Raw genomic sequence first — 27,360 nt, 5'->3', positions numbered from 1 at the left:
CATAGGACCCAAATTCATAAGGGGACCAAATCTTGCTTCTTAATCTTTTCTTGTAGGTATCCTTGGCAGCCAAGAATCAATTTTGGACTTGAAGAATGACTGCTAAAGGGAAGAATATCAAGAGCAAAGACAATCTTTGTACCTACACTTTTCAATTGTATATGTCTTGCAGGGTTCTTTGAATGTCAAGAGACATCCTTGGCACATGCATAGTGTTGATCAAAAGAAACTTCAAAGAGAGTATGTGTGTTTTCATTTCTCAATTTATGTAAGAGTGCCTTGTGACCATATGAACATCTCAAAGTCTTCTTTTTGAGTGAATCTATTGGGATTCTCTGTGCAAAGGTATGAACAAATTGCATACTGCATTTTCACCAATTTAAAAGGTAATTTTTGGTTATGAAAAATGTTCTTTTTGCTGTCACAGTAAAACAACCGATTGTTTTTCCTCTGGCACCTTTGTATAATGCTGCCAAGTTTGCTTATGCATGATTAAACCATTTCTTTTTTTTTTCAAATCTTGTTTTTGGACAAATATACATTGAATGTGCCTCAGAATCTGATAATAAAAGATTATACCCACTTGTTTTCTTGAAAGCTCTATATCATTTTCTATTCTTGAAATGTCAACATTGTTTGTATTGTTGGTCTACTATATTATCATTCTGATTTCTGCTTTGTACAACCCTTCTCATTGTCTATTTGTGAGAGCAAACAGGGGGAGATAAATGCTTGATTTGGTTGTATAAGATAGCTTTAAAAACTTATGCATTATGTTGTTTCTTCTCTACACTTGAAAGCACTTGATTACTTCAATTTTTCTAGTTTTTCTGCTAATGTTGTATATGCAGAAAGCTAGTTTGTGTGTGTCTTGTTATCTTGTTGCTATACTTCCTTTGTATATGCATCAATTCTGTGTTACATGACCTTTCAAGTACATGTGCTATGATGAAGAATGATCAAAGTGATGTTTATGGTTCAAGAGCATATACACCTTACTCGTATTCTTGAAGGGTCAAAATTCATGACCTATGTAAAGAATCATCAAGAATAAAGAGTCTGATCTGGTGTTGTTGATGGCTTATAATTGTGGAGGAGTTTGTCCATGTGGTGTTTGATGAAATCATTCATAGTGATCAGGGTTCTACAAAGGTTTATGCAGAAGAAGATGAGCATAACATCACCTTGGAGAAGCTGGAATCTTGTCCAAAAAAACAACCGATTGATTCTGCGAAACAATCGGTTGAAATTCTGCAACCAGAAGAGCTGCCAAAGGAATGGAGAATTCCAAGGGATCTTTTAGCAGATGAACATCATTGGATGCAAATGGGTTTTTAGAAACAAGTTGGATGAATCTGGAGTAATTACAAGGAACAAGGCAAGGCTTGTGGCTAAAGGTTATAATCAAGAAGAAGGCATAGATTATGGTGAAACCTTTGCTCCAGTTGCAAGATTAGAAGCTGTAAGGTTATTGCTGGTCTTTGCTTATATGAGTGGATTCAAATTGTTTCAAATGGATGTTAAGTGTGCTTTCCTCAATGAAATCATCAATGAGGAAGTCTATGTTGAACAACCACCGGGCTTTGAAGATCATCAACATCCTAACCATGTATACAAGCTGAAAAAGGCCTTGTATGGGCTTAAGCAAGCTCCAAGACAGTGTGGTATGAGAGGCTTAGTAACTTGTATATGTTCATCCTTTGTAAAGTAAGTTGTATATGTTAATCCTATGCTTTTGGCTTCATAAGACCAAATGAAATTCTAAACATGCTTGAGGTAAGGCAAAGGTATGAATGTATTTCATTATGCATTTCCCATCACTTTGAAAGATGATTTGCTTTGAAAAATAACATTTTCTTGCTGTCTCAGAAAAACAACCGATTGTTTTCACGAAACAACCGATTGTTTTACCTCTGGCACATTTGAATAAAGCTGTTATGATTTCTTATGCATGATTACAACTATTTCTTTTCTTTCATAACCCATTATGAGTCAATATGCATTCTTTGTGCCTCTGAATTAGATCATAAAGAGATATATTCTTTGTTTTCCTTGAAATTCAAAGCTTTTTATGAATGGCAACCACATTGGTGGTCATGGGGTTGATGAATATTTGTGAATGTATCTTTGGAACGTCTGGAAGGTTTGCTCTTAACAGAAGAAAGAATATTTCTACCAAATCCACCTCTTGAGCAATCATTTGACCAACTTGAATTGTTGGATGAAGAAAAGATAGGGGGAGAAACTGTGGTCTCCTTGCTGAAATTTCTAGGGTCTATGGTACTTTGATTCTGTTGTTGTCATAGCTCTGATACACCATAGATTTTCCTGCAATTCTGATATGGTACCAAAGATTTGTTGTTGCAATGGTGCTACTGCACACACTGGTTTTCTGGTTTATTATGTTGTTGTTATATGTTGGTTTTCAATGCTGGAAAACACTAATGCAAACAGGTTATTCTTTTTTTATCCCTTTCATTCTATTTGTGAAGACAAATAAGGGGAGAATGGTGTGGTTTTATGTGTTGTATTGTTGCTACTACACTCTGGTGTTATCTGGTTTTATCATGGTTTAAATTTTGTTGTTGCCATGCTCTTATTCACCATAGTTTTGCTGCACACAAGTCTCATTTTGGCATTGGTTTTTATGGCTATTTGACTAGTTTTATGCTTAAAGGCTTATGCAGAAAACTGGTTTTGTGTGCCTTGGTATCCTGCTGGTATACTTGCTTTGTATATGCACAAATTTTGTTTTGTAGGACCTTTCAAGTTCAAAAACAACAACACAAACAAACCAGGGATTTGTCTTCACCAAATAGGGGGAGATTGTTGAACAAGATGCTTTGATGTCTCCAAATCCAAAAGGAAAGCTTGAAGACCTTGTTGCTGGGTGTGTGTGTTGTCTAGTTGTTTGAAACTTGTTAATTCACTCCTTAAGATGATCCAAGTTCATTTGAATCTTTAACCTTTTGAAAAGATGAGTTTTCTAAAATGCTGTTAAAATTTCAACAGGTTGTTTTTTGAAACAACAGGTTGTTTTTTGAAACAACAGGTTGTTTTACCTTAGCAGTTTTTGAAAAGGTTTTGAAAAGCTTGACTTTGTTGTCAGGTCAATTCAACCGATTTTTTCGACAAACAATCGATTGTTTTCTTGTAAACCTTAACACAATTTTGTTAAGTGGTTTTAATATGTTTTAAATGATCCTAACTAACTTGACTCCTTTATTAAATGCTTTTGACCACTTGGTTGGTCTATATAAAGGTGGTTTTATGCTCATAATCTTGAAGTAAGAGAAAGAGTTTATCAAAACAGTTTTTCCAAGATTTGAAAGAACTTTGGATCATTCTTAAGTGTGTGGAATAGGATTGGGTTGTAATTCTGAACTTTAAGCTTTATAATACCCAGGTGTATTTTATTCCCTTCTTCCTTGATTACTGTATTTCTGTAGTTGTGTTTCCAAGGAGTGTTGTGTGTTCTTGAGGTGTTCAAGATCAACATTCTTGGTGTGGTTTGCCAAAGGTAGTGTGTTTCTTGAGGGATTCAAGGTCACTACTTTGGTGTGTGATGTTTGTAATCTGGTTTTGATTGCATAGTGGATTACCTAGTGGTTTCTGGGGACTGGATGTAGCTTTTGGTGTAAGAGTGAACCAGTATAAATCTGTTTGTGTGATTCTCTCTTTCCCTGATCTCACATATATCTGTTTTAAGTTGTTTCTGATAAAAACACGAAACAATCGATTGTTTTTCTGATAACATCTTAAAACAGTTTTGGGTATTTGTTTCCTTGATTCTTTTCTCTATAATTCGGCATTGAATTTCATTATACCTTCAAATTTTGCGAAAATCTCTTATAAACAATTCACCCCGTCTTGTTTAAGGTCATATATTATAACATGATTTTCGAACCACAATAGTAATAATGTTGGGTAGTTCAATGGTAATTACTTGAGTGGAATCTACTTAATTTTTTTTCTCTTATCCCAACATTGGGGTAGGAACGTCGACTTAAATAAATCAATCTACATTTTTAATAGGAGATCTTATTGGGAAATTTGCCTTGGTAGAATACCTATATGATAGGAATAATCATAGGTTAATATTCAATGGGAGTCAAAATTCAACTTAGGCTTATAATAAAAACCTTAATAATGATAACCCCAACACTGGTATATCGAGTGAAACTTGGAAGTATTAAGACAATAAATGGATCATAGCAATTTTAGCACAATTCACATGTTATCACAACGAATTATAACTATCCTCAATGCACTAGTACAATCCACGCCCAATAGTTTTAGAATGTTGGTCAACCAAATGGTTAAGTTAGGTGAGGCTCTTTAGCTTTAGTTCGAGAAGAAATCAACATGGGTAATTATGGAACAAACAATAGGATCCATCAAAAGGATAATCCATATGTTATAAATGTTAATGTTATATTGTAACAATTGAAAAAAAAAAATCTTGATTAGGCTTAAATAATATCTGTAATAATTACTTAAACTAAGAACAATTTCATCAACATAGAGTAAACAATGCTTTAAAATCAACATAGAGTAACCAATGCTTTAAAATAATTTATAAACAAACAAGGAATTGAATTCGAGCAACTTAATCAACCTTATTTTGTTTCTCCATTCCTACAAATAATACTGGAGTTGAATACCTCGATCGAGGGTATAAAGTACCCAAATTCACTAAATGTGCAGGAGAAATAGTTAAATCTACTTTAGAACATGTGGCCATATATCAAATTGAATGTGGTGATATATCTACTAACGAATATTTGAAAATGAAATATTTTCTACCATTTCAATTATTTAACCGATTTAGGAAATTGAAACCATATGTTTCACTCAAGAACATCATTGTTTTAGATTTCAACATAAAATCCTTGAGGAATGAAGTTATGGTTTGCCTTAATGTGACAATTGGGTCATATATTTGACCTGTCATGTTCGTTGTGTTGCACTCCAAAGATAACTTTAATATGTTATTGGGATTACATGGGGTAGGAGTAGTTCCTTCAAGTTTACACCAAAAAGTGTTCTTTTGGAATTGAGATGAACACCTCAAGCTACTGCTCGGAACATATATATTGCATGAGTTGCATGTGATCGACCTTTGAAGGAAATCACTCTAAGTAATCTTTTATGTTTTTAAGATACTCAATATTTTAAGGAGAAAACAAATATTTTTACTACAAAAAATCATGTATATAGTGGCGGTTTTAATATAACGGTTATTAAAACTTGTCACAATTATTCGTATAATACAATAACTAATAACTATTACAATTATCCTTCAGAATCTGTCATTTTGAACCGTCACAATTCTCCTTCAAAATACAATCTTTCACGTTTTTGTTCCTTCCATACCATTCCTCTTTCCCAATTTTTTTCGAAAACCTCACACTTTGGAAACTTCACAAAACCTCTCACTCTCCGCAAACCCTCTTCACTCTCCACAAACTCTCTTCATTGTTTCACACTCCCCTATTGTCAATCTCACTCTCCACAACCCTCTCCTTCACTCTTTCACTCTCCACAAACCCTTCACTCTTCCACTCTATGAAACTCTCCTTCACAGAGACCCTCACTCTTATGCAAACCCTCTCACCACAAACTCTAAATCACACAGACCCTCACTCTCCCCAAACCCTCTCAATCTTACGCACCCCCCCCCCTTCCGTGCAAACACTCTCATCACAAACTGTCTCACTTTCGCACAAACTCTCTGTAAAACCTAACACTTATCATTGTTGTCGTTGGTTATGTCTGCCATTATTGCCGACTTGAACGACGCCCTCCTCACGATGATTTCTATCATTCGTTGTCGTAACAATTACGATTTTGATGATTTCAGTGAATCTTGGTTTGGTTTCTGAATTGGATTCCAAAAATTGTTGATGTGTGTTGGTGTGTGGTGTTTTTATGCATTTCCATTGTTTATGAAAGCTTGATTGATTTTAATTGCATAATCTATCTTGTTTTGTCAATTTTGAAATCCCGTTGAATTTAAAATTCCTTGTCTTTAAGAGAAAACATAGACCATTAAATTCTTTGATTGCTAATATATATTGTGAGCAAATCTTCATCTTCGTCCACCATTGATATCCTTTCGCAGTACCTGCTTTCATTTTTATATGAATATGGGTTTGAATCTTTCTTATTTTAAAATATTTTTGGATACTTAAAAAACTAATTAATCAATGATATAACAAAATGAAATTACTTGTTGTAGTATAAGTATGGATCAATATTCACTTAACTTTGTTTTTTTTAAGATTAGTTGTAGTTTTCAAAATTGTCTCTTATTAATAATAACCTTAAGAACTTAAAATAGGTTTTTTTATTAATAAAGTAGCATGTGTTTGGAGAGAAAACTTTATATTTATGTGTGTTTCAGTTTACACATGGTTTGATTCAACAATAAAATAATGCTAGCTTTTCTTTCATATATTGGCATAGTATTCTTCTCGTTTCCATAAGTCACATAAATTAGAACTCTCAACAAACCTAGAGCACCAACCAAGTCGTAATCAGTCCACTGAACAAGAAATAGAAAAATAGAACTGAAAGCATCCTCTGTCACTTTCCCTTAGATAGTCCAATGTCAAGGTATTAGCATACTGAATATCAGCTTCTAGAGCTTTAAGAGAGTCCTTGAAGGAGTATTTTTCCATAGATATTTTTGAAAAAAATATTTTGCATGCCCTGCCCATCCCACATTGACCATACCCCTATAGTTCAAGTAAGTGAACACAATAGTTAGACCCCATGTTGTTGACTTCAGATAGTCAAGAAATAGATTTGGGTACCATGTTTCCTAAAAATAGTGGTTATGTGGTTTGGGTTTCTTTGCTATGGGTCTGTATTTGGGGTTTCAAAAAGATTGGATGAAATGGCTGAGTGCGGTGAAATAACATGTTTTTTTTAGAGAATTACATATTTATGTGTTTTAATTAATCACTTATATTTGTAAACTTTGGTAAAACTTTAAATGTGTAATGTTCCAAGTTAGAGGAATGAAACATTCATGTAGTACTCTTTTTTTTATGCTCTTTGTTTGACTACCTCCCTAATGTGTATCAATCTATCTACTCAGTTTATAATTTGTATGTGCTCTTTGATACTCTACATAGACCATTAAATTCTTTAATATGGTTTATTTGACAAAAGCTCTCTTATTGTGTTGGACACAGTGATATAAACTTCGATGATATCCTTTATATTTTTCAAGTTAATATTTTTCTAAGCTGAAATTTGTTTCTCATTGTTTCACGTAATAGGAACTTGATATGAATCTGTTCAAAAGCTCAATTTGGAAAATTACATAATTTGAATCAACCCAATTACAAATGAAAATAAATTATAATTAGGGAAGACAAATTATAAAGGTGTTTTCTGAACATTTTTAAAGTAACAAAATTCTTAAAAGAAAACAATAAATTATAATTAGGGAAGACAAATTATAAAGGTGTTTTCTGAACATTTTAAAAGTAACAAAATTCTTAAAAGAAAACAGGCAACAAAAGAGTCTTTGAAGTTCTTGGAGAATATTTTCACCTTGGATCATTCTATTGTGTGAAGAAGCTTTTCCTGAGTTTTTATTTTGTTGTATTCATACTCTATAATAGACTTAGGTGATTTCGTTTCATTCTTACTTGTATTCTGTTCTTAGGAAGATCCATACAGGTTTTCTGGCTTTTTTGTTGTGTTTGTGAGAGTTTGTCTTTCTTGAAAGATTCAAGGAACAAAGCTCTTGTGTGTAGTTCTTGTAATCTTTGATTCTATGTTTTGTGAATTCTCAATGATGTGCTGAGGACTAGATGTAGCTCTTGGTTAAGAGTGAACCATTATAAAATCTTTGTGTGATTCTCTCTATCTTTATCATTTTACTATATTGTTATTTTCTGTTTATCGATTAAATAAACATAACAACTAGTTTATATTTTGTTTTTATGTTTGTTTCTCTTTTTACAACCGATTGAAGAGTGATTTCTGTTAGTTTAATTTGATGAAATTTTCAATCTGACTTAAACAATAGTGAAAATTACAAAAATCTCTTGAAAACAATTCACCCCCCTCTTGTTTATTAGCCATATATTCTAACAATACTCTTGTGTTGCTTTTGTTGTGTTGTGTTGTTTATGGTAACATCTTTCTTTTTTGAATTGCTAGAGTGTTTCCAATTTATATCCTCTTGAGTGTTCAAGAGTTGATTTGGTTGGTTTCCTCTTGGTGTGATCCAAGGATAGAACATATATTTTCTATTATATTCACGAGTTAATCTTGTGTTGTTTATGTTATGTATATTGTATTCGAATTTGATAATACATTATGAATTACATAATCCATAAATATACTCCATAATATGTAATTCAAAATACATTTTTAGATTTATGGATCCTATAATCTAAAAATGTACCATAACCTAAAAATGTATTTTAAATTATAGCATGCAAAATACATTTTTAGATTTCCAAATTACATACATAACTTAAAATGCATTTATGGACTATAATATGAAAATGTATTCTAAATTTTACGATCTAAAATTAAACAATGTGAAAACATATTTATGATTGTATAATGAAATAATTTTTATATTACACAATCATTATATAATTTGAAACACATTCTAGATTGTGTATTCTATAGTCTATCTTCAATTCCAAAAATATAATTTAAATTATACTATAACATTTTTTAACTATAAAATACATTTTCAATTACACAATCTAAAATGTTTTCTTACTATGAAAAAATTGAACTTTTCCAACGTCAAGATATAAGAATAAGAAACGAAAGTGCTAAAAGATATATCCTAACCCAAAAGTCCAACATACCTATACCACGTGTTTGAATTTCAAGGATTTCAATAAATTGAAATATATGAATTATTATTTATAATGGATTTTGTTTCACTTTCTAGATGTTTTATTTAAATATAATAGTTTAATTATATTCCAATTTTTTTGATAAAGTAATTGAAATTTTTTAAAAGTAAAATTTTATTTAAAAAATATTTATTTCATATATATTAAATAATTCAGTATTCTAATATATATATATATATATATAAAGAAAGTTATATTTCAATTTTCTCTTCTTTCTTAATAAATCTAAATTCTATTATTTTAATTATTTAAAATACTTTTTAAATTTTCCTATTTTTTTAATTATCAAATACCTCATTTTGTTCTAAAGGATTTCAAATTAACAAAAATAAATTAATTAATTTCCTATATTACGCCGCCCAAACACTTGCGTAGAAAAGGTCAAATACTGTCACTGACATTATTGCCTACAACACAATCTTGACTTGTGGATCTTGACTTCGGTGCTAGAGTTAAATGCAGTTTGAACAAATCTTATTACAAATTTAGTTATTTTATAAAAGAGAAATTGATATCTATTTTGAGTTTTGTAGTTTCGATTATTATGTAATTATAATTTTAGATTTTCTGAAATGATTAATTTTTAATTTTAATACTTTTATTTATTTTTTAAATTCGTATATACTTTTTTTATTTGAATAAGTCATTTTATCTAAAGTAGTTTATCTAATAATTATTAATTTAATTTTTATTTATTTATTTTTATAAATTAATTTTTGCTATTCATCAATTTAAATCACTGCAAAAATAAGGTCTTTTTATATATAATTTTCATATATTTTTATGTAATGAAACATTAGTTACTTAATTTGTAATTTTAGATCCTTTTAATTTGAACTATAGAAATAAATTAAAAAGTAATATAATAAATATTAATAAAAGTTTAAAAAAAATAGTCATATCTATATATCACAGGAAAGAAAAAGATGTCTTTATAAATCATACCTTATACCTTATTAAGACTGAATGATTAAATATGTCTAAAAATAGTAGATCAATTCTGATAAAGTTTTAATGATTATAAATACATATAATTGGTTGAATTTATTTCTTGTATTTTTTATAAGTTATCTAACACATGTTTTATTACACTTTATTGAGGATGTGACATATTTGGTGGAGTGAGGTAACTATATGTGTTGGGTTTTTGTATCTTGTCTGGAATTTTATCTTTGATTTGTAGTGTAATGTTTGTCGGATTCCTAGTTGGTAGGGTACTAGGAAACTTGGTTTTAGGGTTTTGTATAAGGGTTAGGACACCCCTGAAGTGTCTCATTTTATTTTATTTATTCTTTGCTGATAAAAAAAAACACATGTTTTATTAAAGACTTTATAATGTTACATGGCACTAGTTACAAAACCTCCTAATCCAGTTATAACAAACACTAACACTAGATGATCTATACTGTTTAAACATAATAACTACACCAATATATATACCACATGAATTAAGTAATCATTTCAATCCGCATCCAATGAACTAAACCTTTTAGAAAGAAATAAATTATTATTTGATCAAGGGAAGTTCTAAAAAATTGTCAAAGAAAGTCCACTCAAGCTTTAAGATGCAACAAAAGATCAACAACAAACTATGCTTCCAATACTCAAGTTCTTGGTTGGTTTATGGTTTCTTTATGGCTTGTATTGATTTCGGCTAGCCGTAGCTATGTTGGGGAAGGATTGTTAGTTGACTTAGAAAGGTTCTTAAATGGATCAAAGTAAGTTTTTATTAGGTTCTTGGGAAAATCTTTGAGAAATAAGTCTCAAAAAATCTGTGAAAACTAATGGAAAGGTAGGTTAAGGTTGTTGGTCGCCTTTCTTTGTGAAAAATAGGTAAGAAACACATTGAAGTGTTGAATTTTGTTTTAAATTTTTTGAAAACTTTTCACAAATTTTTATGTTAATGCAAAAGTCCAACATCCCAAAATTTTAATTAAATGTTAAAAATAACTAAGTATAAAACATAGTCATACTTTGTTTGTAAGACAAGTTGTATGAAAACAACATATCATTTACGATACAAGTGTTTTGTTTGACATATGATACAACATTATGTTGTATTGTATTATGATAAGTTACATATATAAGAACAAATGAAACAATATTAAACATTAGATGGTACACATAGACTAAGTTAACCTCATACTTCAATAAATATCTATACACTTATTCTATGATTACAATATTTGTTTCTCAAATAGATATGTTCAAGATTAAATATAAAAAAAATATCGAAGATCTCTTGGGATGTGACCTGAAGTTATTTTCCTCATCAACCTCCTGACACAAAAAAGTCTTTCATCTTTGACCTAGTTATCTGCCTACGGTATGCACTTTTACCATGAAATGGTGCAAAAGGCTATGCTACATAGGGAGATAAACATTGTCAGTTATCAAGGACATTGTGAAAAAGAAAAAAGAAGCTCAAATCAAATATGTATTAAATGCAACAATCACATTAAGGCTTGTCAGACGCAAAGTGGATAGGAATAAAAGTTGGAGCTCCTCAATGGTTATAACAAATAAGACTACATTATTCTATAGCTTATTTAAAAGTTTTTCTTCAAGAAGAAGAAAAGAGAGGATATGCCATGCCAAATCATTGTTTAAATTAAGAGTACTCTTCTAAGTCAACAGAGTTTACGTTACACCATACCAAAATGTTGATAAAATGATAGAGCAAACCTCACAACTTTATAGAAGGACCCTCAAGCTTAAAGTAGGAACACTGCTACAATATTATGATCTAGAAAAATTTCATGAAAAGCACTAAGAGTGTTTATCCAACTACCTAGGAGAGAGAGCTTATCCATTGTATACCTCGAAAGGTGTTACCCATCCTAGAAAGTAAGATGATTTGCAAAGCTTAAATTGTGTATTCGTTAAATTTGTGAGACACTATCATTCTCCAATAATTAGATAAGATGATCAGACGATCATCCAAGCATACAATCATTGTATGTTAGCTAGAAGTGGCTAGAGGAAAAATAATACTAAGTTGAGCCAAAAGTGGCTTGCGAAAGAAAACTCCTTGACAGAGCCAACTAGGAGTGGTTGCGACCCAAAATAATTCTCGGTTAGCCAAGAGTGGCTAGGTGTAAAGAATACTCATTAAGTCAAGAGTGACTTGAGGAAAGAATACTTGGTAAGCCAGAAGTGACGTGATCAAGAGATTATCCAGAAGTAGCTACGAGCCCAAAGAACACTCTAGTGTACTTCTCAACATTCGTTTTCATGGTTGAACTTGACTTGTTGGTCAAAAACTAGATGTAATCTGTGTTATGACAGACAAACCATATAATTTTTTTGTGAGTATTCTCCTTATCTTTTTTACTTTGCATACTATTATCATCTGCATTAACCAAAGAAGGAGACTCTTTGTGATAATACAAATCTAAGTTATTTATCAAAGCATGTTTAAAAAAAAAGTTTTTGTATTTCTTTCCGTATAAGTTGGTCATATGCAAGAACTATATATGACTTGATTAATTGTCAAAGTAAACAAGAAAATATGTTAATCAAGTGATTCAGTTGATTTTCAAAAACTACGTTTGATCTGACTGTTTAGATTAAAAGAGTTGAGAATAAAATAAGGTATTATGCTTTCGAGTAAGCCGCTATGGTGAAATTGGTAGACACGGTGCTCTTAGGAAGTTCATTTGGTCATATTTGTTGGAATAATTGATACATCTTGTCTATTCCATCAAACAAAACTTGTTGAAAATTATTTTATGAAAATATACCTCTTTTCAACCTTTCAAGTTAGATCAAGCGTGCATCAATTGCTATTTTTTAAACACAAGAATTACAATATAACCATTGGTAAAAATCGCTGATAGAATATAATAGACGAATGATTAAGAGAAAAATTAGCTCCTGGCATCCAACATGATACACCATATGAAAGAGTTATAGTTTGAAAAAATTCATTTGAATATCGTCAATTAAATTATATTTGCAAAGAGTTTCTCAAATTTAATTAAATTACAATTCAATCCTCCTTCTTACAAGCTTCCTTTTTTATGGTACACTAATCAATTTTTTTAATAGACTTCAAATTTGTTTTTACTTTCTAAATTTATTTTTATATATTCTTCAAAATTACAATATAATTAATAACTTCATCGATTTAAAATGTATAAGTGAATTAAACTTGTAAAAATTAACATGATTCGTAACCATATAAAATCCGACAAAAATGAATCCTAATCTCCTAACAGTGGGGTGAACTAATTCCCAACACATTTTCGTATAGTAATTTGGAAATTAGTTATGGTATAATGGTGTGGGAAAGAGTAAAACTAAAGTATGAACAAGGAGAAAAGTGGATGAAGGGAGGGGCAGTTGTTAATTCAAAATGCGAGGCAATAAATGGAGTAGGAAGGGAGAACATGTTTTCATAATATTTTGAAAGCATGGAAAAAGAAGGCTGGAATAGCTGCTCTTGCTCTGCGCACACCCTGCTGTCAATAGTTGCTACAATCATTCTCCTATTTCAACCAGATTACTGCATCGCCAAGCGACACCCACCATGTCCTCCTTCCTCATGCGCCCAAATTCACAACATATCTTACCCCTTTCGCCTCAAAGGAGACCCAAGTCACTGCGGCGACAAAAGGTATGAATTAGATTGCGTTAACAACGCCACACTCTTAACCGTGTTCTCGGCAAAATTCCATGTACGAGATATCGACTACAAGCGATACAAAATCGTTGTTACTGACCCAGGTCAAGACGAGTACGCTAATTGCTCCTTCATCCCTCGCAATTTCTTAACGAATCGCAATTTCACGACAGCAATTGGCCCTGATGATTTCGGATCACAGCCGTTCACTTATGAGCCCTGGGAAATTATCAGAATAGGGTACTTCAACTGCGTGAATCCTGTGAGTGACGATCCACGATATGTTAAGGTGGACATGAGTCGATGTAGCAGCGGAGGGCACGTGTACGCTGTATTGGAACCAGACTTCTATGAGTTTAGTGTGAACGACATCGAGGTTGGGTGCTATCTGATGGTGGCTACGGTTTGGACACCGAAGCAGAATGTTACCTACCATAAGTGTGATGGGAAGGACACGTGCGATCTAAGGGAGATTACGTTTCTTGAGCGGATACCGAAGTTGAATAGTAGCTACGATGAGATCCGTGGCTTAATAAGTGAGGGAATTCAGTTGTCGTGGTTGCCTATTATTTGCGAGGATCGATGTGGAAGGGGGACCGACTGTAAGGTGATCAATGAATCCAAGGGAGAAGTTGAGTGTGAGAAGCATTACTGTCATTACGCCTACCACACCACCCATAAATGCGGTATTATCCACTTTCTCTATCCTTTTATTCCTTATTATTATTATTACATTTTATGATCTTTTTAAGTTTAAAATACATATTATATTTTATACTATTTTTTAATTATTAATTCAAGATTTTTTTTATTCAATTCTAAAATAACTCTTATAGAAAAGTAACTAATTTATCATTTTTCATTTATTGTTGAGCTTTACACAATTGATGGATAGGGATGACTTAATTTATCTCGTATTGGTCTAGAAATGTGAATTGAGTTAGTCCGTTTCAGGTAGAAAATGTGGTTGATTTTATTGACTCATTTCATATGTGAACTAGTACAGACTTGTAGGCAGTTGTATAAGAAATATTCTGAAATTAATAAAAATAAATTTTGAATAATTTTTTTATTAAGTTAATTTTTTCCTATTTAGATGAATTATGAAAATGTTCTTACAATATTATTTTCACTACATAGGCATTATCAAATGATCCTATTTTCAATGAAATATGAATTTTAATCGTACTAATAAATTGATTAATAAAATGTTTCACTAAATATATACACTTTTTTAAGGTAATACATGTAGACATATTATTACTATTTTAATTTAAAAAATAATATAAAATAATATATATATATATTATATTTAAATTTTATTATAAAAGAGATTAAGGTCTAACTATTGCGTATAACATTTGATGAATATTGAAATCTAAATAATTTATGCATTTCATAAAGATAAAAATACTATTAAATATTTCATGAAGGTGTTATGAATTATAGATTGATGGTAGTGCACTTCTATACTTTTCTTCTTACACCTCATACTTCAAAAAATACTCAAATTATCCTTTGACTTTTTATTTGATGTTTTTCCTTTAATTTTGGAATGTGAAAAGACTTATCAGGTTATAGAATCTAGAAGTTAAAACTTTTGTTTCAAATTTACAATATTCTAGATTGCACAATATATAGAATTTAAAAAATATAAGACTACAAGAAAATATTCTGGGGTGGAAAAAGAAATTTCTAAAGTTTTTAAAATATATTGGTTATGTGGATCAGTCTCCTTTGCCTCGCACTTGGCCCGTGCGTAACTGGATCAACCCTCCCTATTTTGTCATTCCCATTGATGAATGTGTTCCTTTTTTATTTTTATTATTTTGTCTATTTATTTTTCTCTCTTGGGCTCACCAATAGTCATGGTGGGCTTTTTTAACTTATTTTTCTGGTTTATTTCTTCCTGCACTTTCATAATTACACTTCCATAACTTCTTGTGACACTCCATATTTTTTAAAATACCAGAGATATAGGTGATCTGAAAATTTCGGAGATTATATAATCTAGAAGGTATTTTCAAATTGAAAATATCATTTGAATTCTATAATCCAAAATGACTTTTTTTAAAAAAAAAACATTTTGAATTTTGAAATTTAAAAAATATTTTTGGATTATATAATTTTTGTAAAGTATTTATGGTTTAGGGTTTAAGATTTGGACCTGAAAATATTTTCTGAATTTTGTAATATAGATTGTATAATACTTTCTACAATCCGAAATATATAAATAAAAAAAATTAAATTATAAAATTCAGAATATTATTTTAAGAACAAAATAGTCTTTTATGGGTTGTCAGACGAAAATATGGAAGTGCAACCTTGAGAATTTTAATTCTATAATTTAAAAATTATTGTATTTAGTTGGTTTAAATATATTTGGTTCTTGGAAATATTTGTAAATATTTTAGCTAGCCCTTTCATTTTTGCATCGTTAAATGATTTCTGAAATATTTTTGAATTTTCTATTCCATTTTTGGAATTTTTTTTTATCATATGCCTTTTTAAATGATGACTCGCTTCAATTAACGAAGTCAGTACAACAGTACAAAAGGAAAAATAAACACTAAGAACCAAGAATTAAGAAAAAGATTATTAAAGATAAAGAGAAATAATATACCAATATTATAGAAATAAAAAATATTTTGTACCACCTTTTAGTAATTTTTAATTTTAAGTTATAAATTTAAGAATATCCATATAGAAAATTTTAAAATTATAATGAATATAACTTTTAAGCTATCTAATATAAAATATAATAAACTTATTAAAACTGTTTATTGTATTAACAATTACATTAGTTTTTCTAAATATGAATGACTAAAATTACTTTTTTATTAATTCAACTAATTCACTTTTTTATTATTTCAACAAATTAACTTCTTCTTTGGCGGTGGTAAGGCGATGAACTCGTGGTAACGAAAAATAGTTTATCCACAGCAGAAGTGGTGGTTGTGAGGTAAATGTGATAATGGCATGACATCAGAATTTAGAGGACAGTGGTTCATATCAGAATAATAATGATACTCACAGCAATAAAAACCTTTGGGCATAACTATAGTAACCTTTCTGCTATGTTAATAAATTAAAACCAAAATCATGAACATCATTAAATACTGTCATGTGAATTTTCTCACAATTGTGATTTTTACGTACTTATACAAATAAGAGGTTAATTGTGATTTTCATATTATTTCTGTTGTTTTCCTGTGTTTCAGAACAATGGCAACAGATTTTGGGCTATATTCGAGGTAAGTAATTATTTCTGTTTATTTTTTATTTAAGTTTTAAATATATCATACATTAGAGTATCTTTAGTTAAGTTTTTATTAAAAAAATTATTTGACTAATCAATTTCTTTGAATTGAGTATTTGATATTACTTTCAACCACATTATGTAATTGTTATTTTTCTCATCTCATCTTTAACTTTATCTCTAATGTCCTCAAACTTATTACTTAACTCATTACTTTCTTCTACAAAAACGAGTTGAAGAAGATTAATTAGAGAGAAAATAACAAACTGATAGAAGAGTTATAGATAGAAAACAAAAGTAAAACTCACTTATATTAATTTCTTTAAAAGATGATATTTATATTATGGATAAATTAATTTTAATTTGCAGAATTATATTTTATGTTTTTACTCTTAATTTCTTAATAATGAAAAAATTACTTAAACATACCCTGTATTTCAAACCTTTTTACCAACTGTTGCAGCAAAAAGCATGCCATAATATTGAAGTCATACAATTTAAAAATGTTGTCGGTTTTGACATTTATGTTTTTTTTATTAGCAATATTTTGGATACAGATCTAATAAGCTGTAATCAATTGGGGGTATTTGTTTACTTATGGTACTTAGTGATTATTTGATAGTGGTTATGATAAGAAACATTTTGTAACTTGTATTTGATAGAATTACCATTATAGTTCTTCTGCTTATCTTTCTCAACTCAAGTCAAATAGTCAGCTCTTTCGTTTTATAAAGTTATTTTTAAATTACGTGTGTCATGCCTTGGATTGACGCGATATTTTATTTTTGTTTTTGTTTTTCAGCTTATCTGAGAGGCGTTATGTATGGTAAGATCCTTCTCCGTGATTCCTAAAAAATGAATTCACATCATATAACAAATTCCATTAGTTTTTATGTTTTTAACCAAAGTTATGAATCAGACCCAAGCATATGTTGTTACTTCTTACTCATAGGACGATATCTTTGTAGGATTAGGTAGCAGAATAACATTCAGCACGAAACAATTGGACAGGCCAGTTGGACTGCAATATTTTGATGGAGGAATATTCATAGGACGAAACGTTATATCAATATTTTTGGCTGCCAGATGTCTGTTTGGAGTTGTACTTATTCTTGTGTTATTGATCTACAAATGGCGACGAAGACATTTCTCAATATATGAAAATATTGAAAATTTCTTGCTAGATAGCCATCTAAATCCCATTAGGTATGAATATAGAGAAATAAAAAAAATGACTCGAGGTTTCAAAGTGAAATTGGGTCAAGGAGGCTTTGGTACAGTATATAAAGGAAAACTTCGAAGTGGATTAGATGTAGCAGTAAAGATGTTGAACAAATCCAATGATAATGGACAAGATTTCATGAATGAAGTAGCTACCATTGGAAGAATACATCATGTAAATGTGGTACATCTTTGGAATGCTTTTAATGGAAATGGCAAGCAGGAGGAGGAACTCAAATCCTCAAGTAGAGCATTCAAGTCAACATTACTTTCCTTTTTGGATTTATGACCAATTTCAAGAAGAAAAAAAGATTGAGATAAGAGATGCTTCAGAAGAGGACAATATTCTAGTGAAAAGGATGTTATTGGTAGCACTTTGGTGTATTCAGTTAAATCCAAGCGATCGTCCTTCAATGAACAAGGTCATAGAGATGCTTGAAGGGATGATTGAAAGTCTTGAATTGCCTCCAAAGCCTTCATTCTACAAAAATGAAACATATAAACCTGATGATATTAGCCCAGACTTCACTAAGTCCACTGATAGTGAGTTTGTGAAAACATGAAATTGGATTCACCAAAGAGTATGGACAAGGGCATAAGTAATACTACTTAAATTAAGTGTAATGTTAATGGACTAATGGATTAATCTTATAGGTTGGTATTAGATAAATTGATATGGTATTAGTTATTCATTAGTGTTGACAATTATGAGTTTTAAAGGCTTTCATGTGGTAATAAGTGTGGGAAGAGAAATCTCACGTTAAGGGAATTCTACTTTGGTACTTACTATATTTGTTATAAAAGTAATACATTTTTTTTTTTAAGATATACCAAAATCACTTCATTTTATTTTTTATTGTTTTAGTGTTTGATAGAAAAATTAAGATAGAAAAAATAGTGTCTCTTTCCTAAGGTTCTTTTAATAATTGTTTTTCCTATTTCTAAGAGAGAGTGTTATTCTTTTCTTATTGGATTTACTGGTAGAAAAGTGCTCTTCTACGTCTATGATAACTTAATAAGGACCCAAGTTAAAATGAGTGGTGAAAATTTTGAAATTCTAGAAACTACTTTTTCGTTAGTTAAGCTTGGATCTAACTTAAAACTAGATATTTACTTTGATTGCATTGATAGCCCAACATAATTATCTAGTTTTACCTCAGATTTAGACTTAGCGACAAAAAAAGTTCATTAAGAACTCTTTCTTTTTCATTTTTCGTTTTGCACCTGAACTATTCTTCGTTTTCCTTCCTTTCATTGATGTTGTAGCTTCCTCACTAAAAGTGCCTTGTCCTCATTGTGGTTGCATCATCGTGTCGTTGCCACCATTGTTGTTATCATTTGTGGTTATTTAAAGTTCCTCCATTAATCATTGTTGTTGTTGCAACCAAGCTTGAGGGTTTTTCATTTGCGATTTCGCTCCTACCTTTCAGTCACAGGTTGTTTGCCCTTCGTCTTTGTGTGTGTAGGTTATACCCGACGTAGCCATTGAAATATTTTTTTTTTCTTTGTGAGCATTAGTATGGTGATTTTAAAATGGAGTTTTAATTGTATGAAATTATTCTTTTTTGTATGTTTGTGTAATTGTTGGTTTTTATATATTTTACTAATTTTTGTAAAATAAATATTGTATTGAGAGACACATTGGGTGAATGTTATAAAATAAATTATGATGACATGATAGAAGTTGAGGATGATCCAATATCTCAGCTTCTTACCATATTACCCAAGTTGTGGAGGAAACCGTTGCAACTACACTGGGACAACAAAGTATTTGGCATCGATAGTGTTATTGTCCCTTTGTACATGTTCTTACTAGACGCATTGGAGGTTGTTGGGAGAACCTCCATGTTAAACATTTTAGTGATACATATTATTAGATATTATAGATATTGTTAGATATTTCATATTTATGTAATGGGCTTAGCCTATATGTTTATTTTCCTATATAAACATAACCCTATGTGTTCAATATACACAAGGGATTTACCCTATTCTTTCTTTTCCTTTAATATGGTATCTAGAGCATAAGGTTAGGGTTCACTTTTTATTGGTGAACCTACTGTTACCGCCTCGCCGGATCCGCCATAATTGTTGCCTCACCGGAGCCGTCGTCAGACCCTCGCCGGACCCGTCGTTGAAATCTCGTCGGAATCGTCGTTGTCGGAATCGCTGCCATAATCGTTGTTGGGGTCTTCATCTTTGCTTTTGCCGCCAATTGACCGGTGGCTGGATTTATCTTTATCCTATATGGTTTCTTCCGCTTTTGCTGCCACTGTGGCTTCTTCTACTGCCGCTGCCACTGTGACTCCTTCCACTGTCATTATGTTAGATCCGTCAATTTATATTAATTATGTCAATGTTCATCTCTCCATTGACAAATTGGATGGAACCAATTATAACATTTGGGCCTCATATATTAAATAATGGCTTAAGAGTCAAGGTTATGTTGATCATCTTATCCATCCTAATGTTGTTGAAAATGGGGTTTCCCGTTGGTTGAAAATTGATGCTCAAGCATGTATTGTTATCAAATCTACTATTCATTCATCTTTAAAACAATTTTTTTGTACCTATGATACCTGTGAGACATGTTCAGAAGTTTGGGAACAAGCAAAATTATTATACACCAATGATACTCAACGTCTTTATGGTGTGTGTCAAAATCTCCTCACAATTGTTGCTCTCAAACGTTTTGATGGTACAATGGCAGAATATCTGGGTAAAGTTCATGCTCTTCTTCATGATTTTAATGAGTTATTACCTCCTTCCCCCACTCCTTCTCAAAAACTAGAACAAAGATCCAAGTTCTTCATGTTATTGGGTTTACATGGGCTTCCTGATGATTATTCTCATGTTCGTGATCAAATTTTGGGATCTCCTATCGTGCCCAATTTTACTTCCACTTGTTCTACCCTTCTGCGTGTGTCAGGAAAAACCCACCACTGAATTAACGTCTCATGTATATGACTTTTCTGCTTTAGTCTTTCAGCATAATGGTCGTACTCGTCCTCACAAGCCGAGCAAAGGGCGTCACAAGTGTGACCATTGTGGCAAACTTGCCACAAAATTGACAGATGTTATTCCTTACATGGTCGTCCTCCTTTAATCTATGGCGGTTGCTCAAACTGCTCATGTGCAACCTTCTACTATGGGCCACACTTCAATTGATACCCTGGGCTAGCCTGCTATTTTCAATGAATTTCTTAAATGGTATGAGGATCATCAGAACCCTAGTTCCACAGCTTCTGTTGCACATTCAGGTACATCTTTTGTTGGCCTCACTCACTTTACTTTCGTTGGCCCTTGGGTTCCAGATTTAGGTCCTACAGATCACATTACTGGTAATAAATCTTTTTTCTCTTCCCTATCTACTACAGGTTATTTACCTTCAGTTACCATGATCAATGGATATAGGGTACCATCACATGATGTTGGTACTATTAATCTTTTTCCTTCTTTATCTATTGGTAATGTTCTTTATGTCCCTGGGTCTCCATTTAACTTATTATCCATTAGTCGTCTCACTCGTTCCCTTGATTGTGTTATTTCTTTTACCAAAGATTCTATTTCTTTACAGGACCGGAGTTCGGGACAGATGATTGGCACTGGATGTGAGTCTCATGGACTTTATCACCTACAGATCTCTGCACATGTTGGCGTGATTATGGATTCTTCATCTCTCATTCATGCTCGGTTGGGTCATCCTAGTCTTGCCAAGATGCAGCAGCTTGTTCCAAGTTTGTCTAATGTGTCTAGTTTATAATGTGAGTCATGTCAGTTAGGGAAGCACATTCGTAGTTCCTTTCCTAGTAGTGTCTCACAACATGCTTCATATCCTTTTACCTTAGTTCACTCTGACATTTGGGGACGAAGTCGTATTAAGTCTAATTTAGGATTTCAATATTTTGTTACTTTTATTGATGATTATTCAAGATGCACTTGGGTTTTTTTAATGAAAAATCGTTCTGAGTTGTTTTCTATATTTCAAATATTTTATAATGAAATTAAAAATCAATTTGGAATTTCCATTCGAGTTTTGCATAGTGATAATGGACGTGAGTATCTTTCTCATTCTTTTAAAAATTTTGTGGCTTCTCATGGTATTCTTCATCAAACTTCATGTGCTTATACACCTAAACAAAACGGGGTAGCTGAGCGTAAGAATAAACATTTTGTTGAAATAACTCGTACTATTTTAATCCATGGTGATGTTCCTTAGCGTATTTGGGGTGATGTTGTTCTTAGTACATGTTATCTCATTAATCGCATTCCATCTTCAGTTTTAGATAACAAAATTCCTCATTCTATTTTATTTCCACATGACCCTTTCCACTCTTTACCTCCCAAAGTTTTTGGGAATGCTTTGTTCATAATTTTAGTCCTAGTCTTGATAAATTATCTCCTAAAGTCACAGAAATGTGTCTTTTTAGGGTTTACTAAATCACAAAAAGATATAAATAATTCTCACATTCTCTAAACCATTATTTTATATTAGCAGATGTCACCTTCAATGAATCAATCTTCCCTTTAATTCAAGTCTTGTTCTTCTCCTTCTATGTCTTCATCTAATCAAGTTAATATCCCTCTTGTTGTGCCTAGTGCACCTAAAGATTCACCACCACCACCAACTCTTCAGGTGTATAGTCGTCGTCAAACGTCTCATCGCCCATCAGATGACTTTCTTCTAGTGCCAACACCTTATCCCCCTCCGGCACCGACAGTTGAACCTCCGACAATTGAACCTGGTCTTCCTATTGCTCCGTAAAGGTATACGTTCTACCCGTAATCTCTTTCCACATTAAACTACTCTGAGTTACCATAGACTATATCCATTCCAAAATCTGTAGGTGATGTCTTAGCTCATCCTGGTTAGCGTCAGACCATGCTTGATGAAATGAATGCGCTTCAGAATAATGGAACTTGGGAACTTGTTCCTTTACCATCTACAAAATTTGTTTTTGGTTGCAGGTGGATTTTTGCTATCAAAGTTGGTCCCGATGGTACTATCGATTGTCTCAAAGCTTGTCTTGTGGCTAAGGGTTATACCCATTTTTTTGGTTTAGACTATGGTGATACTTTTTCTCCACTGGCAAAGATGACTTCTATTCACTTATTCATAGCTTTGATTGCTCTTCAACAATGGCCTCTTTATCAACTGGATGTCAAAATGCCTTTCTTAATGGGGATTTGCAGGAAGAAATTTATATGGAGCAACCTTCTGGTTTTGTTGCTCAGAGGGAGTCTTCTGGATTGGCATGTCGTCTTTGCAAATCCTTATATGGCCTCAAGCAGTCTCCTAGGGCTTGGTTTGGAAAATTTAGCAATGTTGTTCAACAGTTTGGTATGACTTGCAGTGAAGTAGATCATTCAGTTTTTTTATCGTCACTCGAGTGCTGGGTGTATTTATCTTGTAGTATATGTTGATGACATTGTTCTTACAGACAGTGATCACCATGGCATCTCACAAGTAAAACAACACCTTTGTCAGCACTTCCAGACCAAAGATCTTGGCAAACTCAAATATTTCTTGGGGATTGAGGTAGCACAATCCAATACTGGTGTTGTTATCTCTCAAAGGAAATATGCATTGGATATTTCGGAGGAAATTGGGTTTTTGAATTCGAAATCTGTTGATACTCCCATGGATCCTGATCCTGCCTGTTGACCAGAACGTTGAAGCTTGCCTCGTCAAACTTGGATCGACGTGTGCGCCGCGTCAACCTCCGTCCTTCGCCGCGATCCACCTCAAGAACCTGCAAAAGAACAGAGCGGCGCCGCTGCGGCCGATCGCACTCCAACGCCCAAGTCAGTGACGGAACCACCAAATACTAAGAGTAACACTCAAGAACTCTCAAGGAACCGTGCAATGTTCTCTCTCACAGTATACTCAAGAACTCGCAAGCGTAAAGAAGACAATCTGAACGTGCGTACCTCAGAAGTTCGTTGGGAAACCCTTATATACCTGGGTACTTTCTCTCTCCTGGCAGTTACACACCTGGACACGTGGCTCGCATCCAGCCGTACACGTGCCATCATCTGGAGCCTCCTTGACTTGGGCGCTGCTTCTGACTCTCCTTTGGCTAAGTTACTTATGCATGATACTACTCAGTGCATAGCTGTCCTGGAGTGCGATCTCTACTGGATTGGCGAGCTAGGGTGCCTTCGTACACACCTTCCCTGTGGTCTCGCCGGCCGCCTTCATAATCTGCACCACCTTCATCTTCGGCGATGTGCTTGCTCCGGCGATCTCTAATCACTTGGTCGCCTGAGTTTACATCTGGCGACTTCATCTTTAACCCGGTGACCGCCGGTTCTGGTGTGCTGGAGATCGGAGCATGCCAACTTAATAACTGGCGACTTCACGAGCCCCCCGACTTCCTTCCCTTCTGCCAACCTGGCGTCTCGTCAACACGCCTATACCGTAGCTTGATGCCACGTCATCACTTCCGACTACCAGGGCGGTACACAAGCCCCCCAGTCTTAAGCGAAGACTTGTCCAGCGAAAAGACTAAAGGAGTCACGTCAATACCGATCTACGTGGCGTTGGCGCAGAATTCCAAGCGGTTGTACTTTCTGCTTTCCTGACGCTCCACCAAACACTCCTCCCATCGCTCGACACGTGGCTTCATCAACGGTTACCTTCAATTGACGTTTGCGCTTCCCAAACCCATTCGAAAAAACCCTTAAACCCATTTCTCTTCATTGTTCCATCACTTCTTCGTTTTCTCAGACTCTTCAACTTTCTTCTGCAAAAGCTCTCGACGTTCTTCAACCTCCTGAATCTCCAACTTCCTTCATCACTCTTCCGATCACAAAAAGGTACTTCCTTTACTTCTTCTGCTGGTTTTTCCTGCATTTTAACCGATTCGCATCATCCTTTAACTGTCTGGTGCATACGTTGTGGGTTGTTTTTTTCTATTTCTCCTTTCTCGTAACTTAGGGCTTCATCTTCGTTACAACGAACCTTCGTTCGTTCGTTTTTCACCCCTCTTCACGATCGAGTCAGCCTCTGCGAACCCTGATCACCTTTTCTTTTCTTCTTCCTTTGCAGATGGCTCGCTCAAAAATCACCCCAAATCCTCCTCCCTCGTCACGAAACCCCTCATCTCAAGCACACAACCAACCGCGAGCACCTGGTGCTTCTTCTTCCCAAACTGAGAGGCCTGCACCCTCCCGCTCGAACCTGGCTCAGGCTACTCCACCTGTCGCCGGAGGAGCCTCCGTTCCTGCCCCAAACTTCAAAAAATTATACCCCTGGGCCACCTCGACCTTGTTGAAGGAAACCTCCTCTGTAAACTCTGCTGGGGCAGTTCTTCGTTTGAAGAAAGGGGACGAGCCTCACCTATCGTTCCACAAGGAGCACGACGACAAGATGATGGTGCTACCTTGCCCCTCCGACCTGCTAGTGTGCGTCGACGACAAAGGGAACACCGGCGGGTTGTTCTGCTTCATATATACCACCCTGTTCAAGAAGGTGAAACTTAGGTTTCCCTTCACTCGCTTTGAAAGAGAGCTACTTACCGAGCTCGACATCGCCGCCGCCCAGCTCCATCCCAACAACTGGGCGTTCGTGCGGGCGTTCCAGATTATGTGCGACCACCTGGGGCTGCCAGCGTCAGTGGACGTCTTTCTCTTCCTCTTCGAAGCCAAACACCCAAGAGATCGCCTGTGGGTGAGCCTTAATGGGATTGCTGGGAGGTCAATCCTCTCTATCTTCCAGCAATCTTACAAAGACTGGAAGGGCAAGTTTGTCCAAGTGCGCCCGAACGACAAGGACCCCTCACTGCTCGACGGTTTCCCCTTGTATTGGGTAAACAAGGGGAACAAAGAGTCCAAAGGCAGCTTCAGGAGGCCAAGGAGTCCTGATAGCATGGGTGCTTTGGACAAGGACCTATGCTTCTTCTGGAAGAGTGTGGCAGACGCCAACATTACTTTCCTCACTACTACACTCATCTCCTTCGAGTTCTTCGAAGATCAACTCGAAGTTCGCATAGGTTAGAACTCACCTCAACGTCTAAGTCTTTACTTTGACATTATCTCTGTCAACTGTTTCTGGGCGTCTTGTGCGTTGTGCACAAGACTTTGGTTTTATTTTCTGCACCACTGATCTGCTTTCTGCTGCATACTGACTTATGCGTTTGTTTTTCTCTCCGAGCTAACCCATGTATCTTTGCATTATGCAGATCGTATGTTGGGCCAGGGCAAACTTGCTGAACTGAGGGCGCTCGCCCGAGCCCACGGGTTGGCATCGGGTTCCCAGACCGTGCCAAACTCAGTGGTGGAGATCGCCGCTGCACAGGGCAGATCGCCACCCAAAGGCCCAACTTCCTCCGAGGCCCAGCCCGCCAACCAGCGCAAGAAACTTATCCTCAGGAAACCAAAGAGGAAAGCCCCTCAAGTGGTTCATGAGGAAGAAGAAGAAGACGACGAGGCGACTGAAGATGGCCTCGTCACCAAGAGGAAGAGGGTGGCGCCTTCTTCACCATCTGCTCCACCTCCTCTTCCAACATCAACACCGCCATCCACACCAGCTCTGCCTCCAACATTGCTTCCTCCACCAGCTCCCGCCTCGCCAGTCCAAGCGATTCCACTGGCGTCTGCACCTCCTGTGGTTCAGGCCGCCGAAGCCAACTTCATGGAGAACCCCCCGAGCGCCTCCACGCCTTATGTATCAGCGGGAGGGGATCCTCCTTCAAATGCTTCAACCGCAGGGGCTGCTCCAGTCGGGGATGAGGGTGCTCACAACTCCCCAATCCTCATCACCGAATCCCCGACGTCGCCACCACGCCAAGAAGCACTCATTGAACAACCAGCTCAGGAAGGTGGCGGCGAGAACCAACAACAAGCCCCCCTGGTGCCTCCACCAGCAAACCTCTCTCTTGAGGTCAAAAGGGTATGGGAGCCCTTCTCAGCAAAACTGAAGATGATGGCGGAGGATTTCCCCTCCATCATATCTAAAGCTGTGGAGAGTTCTACCAGGAAGCTCCAGGATGACCTCTTCGCACTCCGAACCGAGAATAGCACCTTAAGGATTGAGGCGGAGAGGTTATCCTGCAATCTGACACTCGCTGAGATCGAGCACTCCCGAGTAGAAGATGCCATGAGCACTGAGCTCCGGGTGGCGCGCAAGGAGGCCACTGATCTATGCCATAAGGTGCAGCTCTTGGCTCAAGAGAAGATTGAGCTAGAGAGCAAGCTAGTACCTTATCGCGTCAAAGTGGCTGACCTGGAGGCCTTGATCAAAGCTGACGCCGCCAAGGTGAAGAACCTCGAGAAAAGGTCAGCCGACCGGGAGGTCTTTTTGGGGAAGGTGGAGAAAGAAAGAGACGACACCGTGGCCAAGCTCGCTGAAGCCA

The 27,360-nt window shown here is 34.6% G+C and overlaps 1 protein-coding gene across 2 annotated transcripts; it reads left to right on the top strand.

Annotated features, from left to right (window-relative positions):
- Window positions 1–13,032: 13,032 nt before the first annotated feature.
- On the top strand, window positions 13,033–21,758 carry LOC137813560 (LEAF RUST 10 DISEASE-RESISTANCE LOCUS RECEPTOR-LIKE PROTEIN KINASE-like 2.1). 2 transcript variants are annotated; one of them, XM_068615891.1, is made up of 4 exons: window positions 13,033–14,210; window positions 16,746–16,778; window positions 17,586–17,609; window positions 21,582–21,758. In XM_068615891.1, exons 1-4 carry the CDS (start codon window positions 13,316–13,318, stop codon window positions 21,617–21,619), a joined length of 990 nt encoding a protein of 329 aa, XP_068471992.1. In that variant the 5' UTR covers window positions 13,033–13,315; the 3' UTR covers window positions 21,620–21,758. The 2 variants fall into 2 exon arrangements, with proteins under 2 accessions (XP_068471992.1, XP_068471991.1); XM_068615890.1 differs by lacking the exon at window positions 21,582–21,758 and adding an exon at window positions 17,752–18,832.
- The last annotated feature ends 5,602 nt before the right edge of the window (window positions 21,759–27,360 follow it).

This window comes from Phaseolus vulgaris, chromosome 1 (genome assembly GCF_000499845.2).
Source record: "Phaseolus vulgaris cultivar G19833 chromosome 1, P. vulgaris v2.0, whole genome shotgun sequence".
Taxonomy (NCBI): Eukaryota; Viridiplantae; Streptophyta; class Magnoliopsida; order Fabales; family Fabaceae; genus Phaseolus; species Phaseolus vulgaris.
The sequence above is the reverse complement of the archived record's forward strand: the minus strand, read 5'-3'. Positions and strand labels throughout refer to the sequence as shown.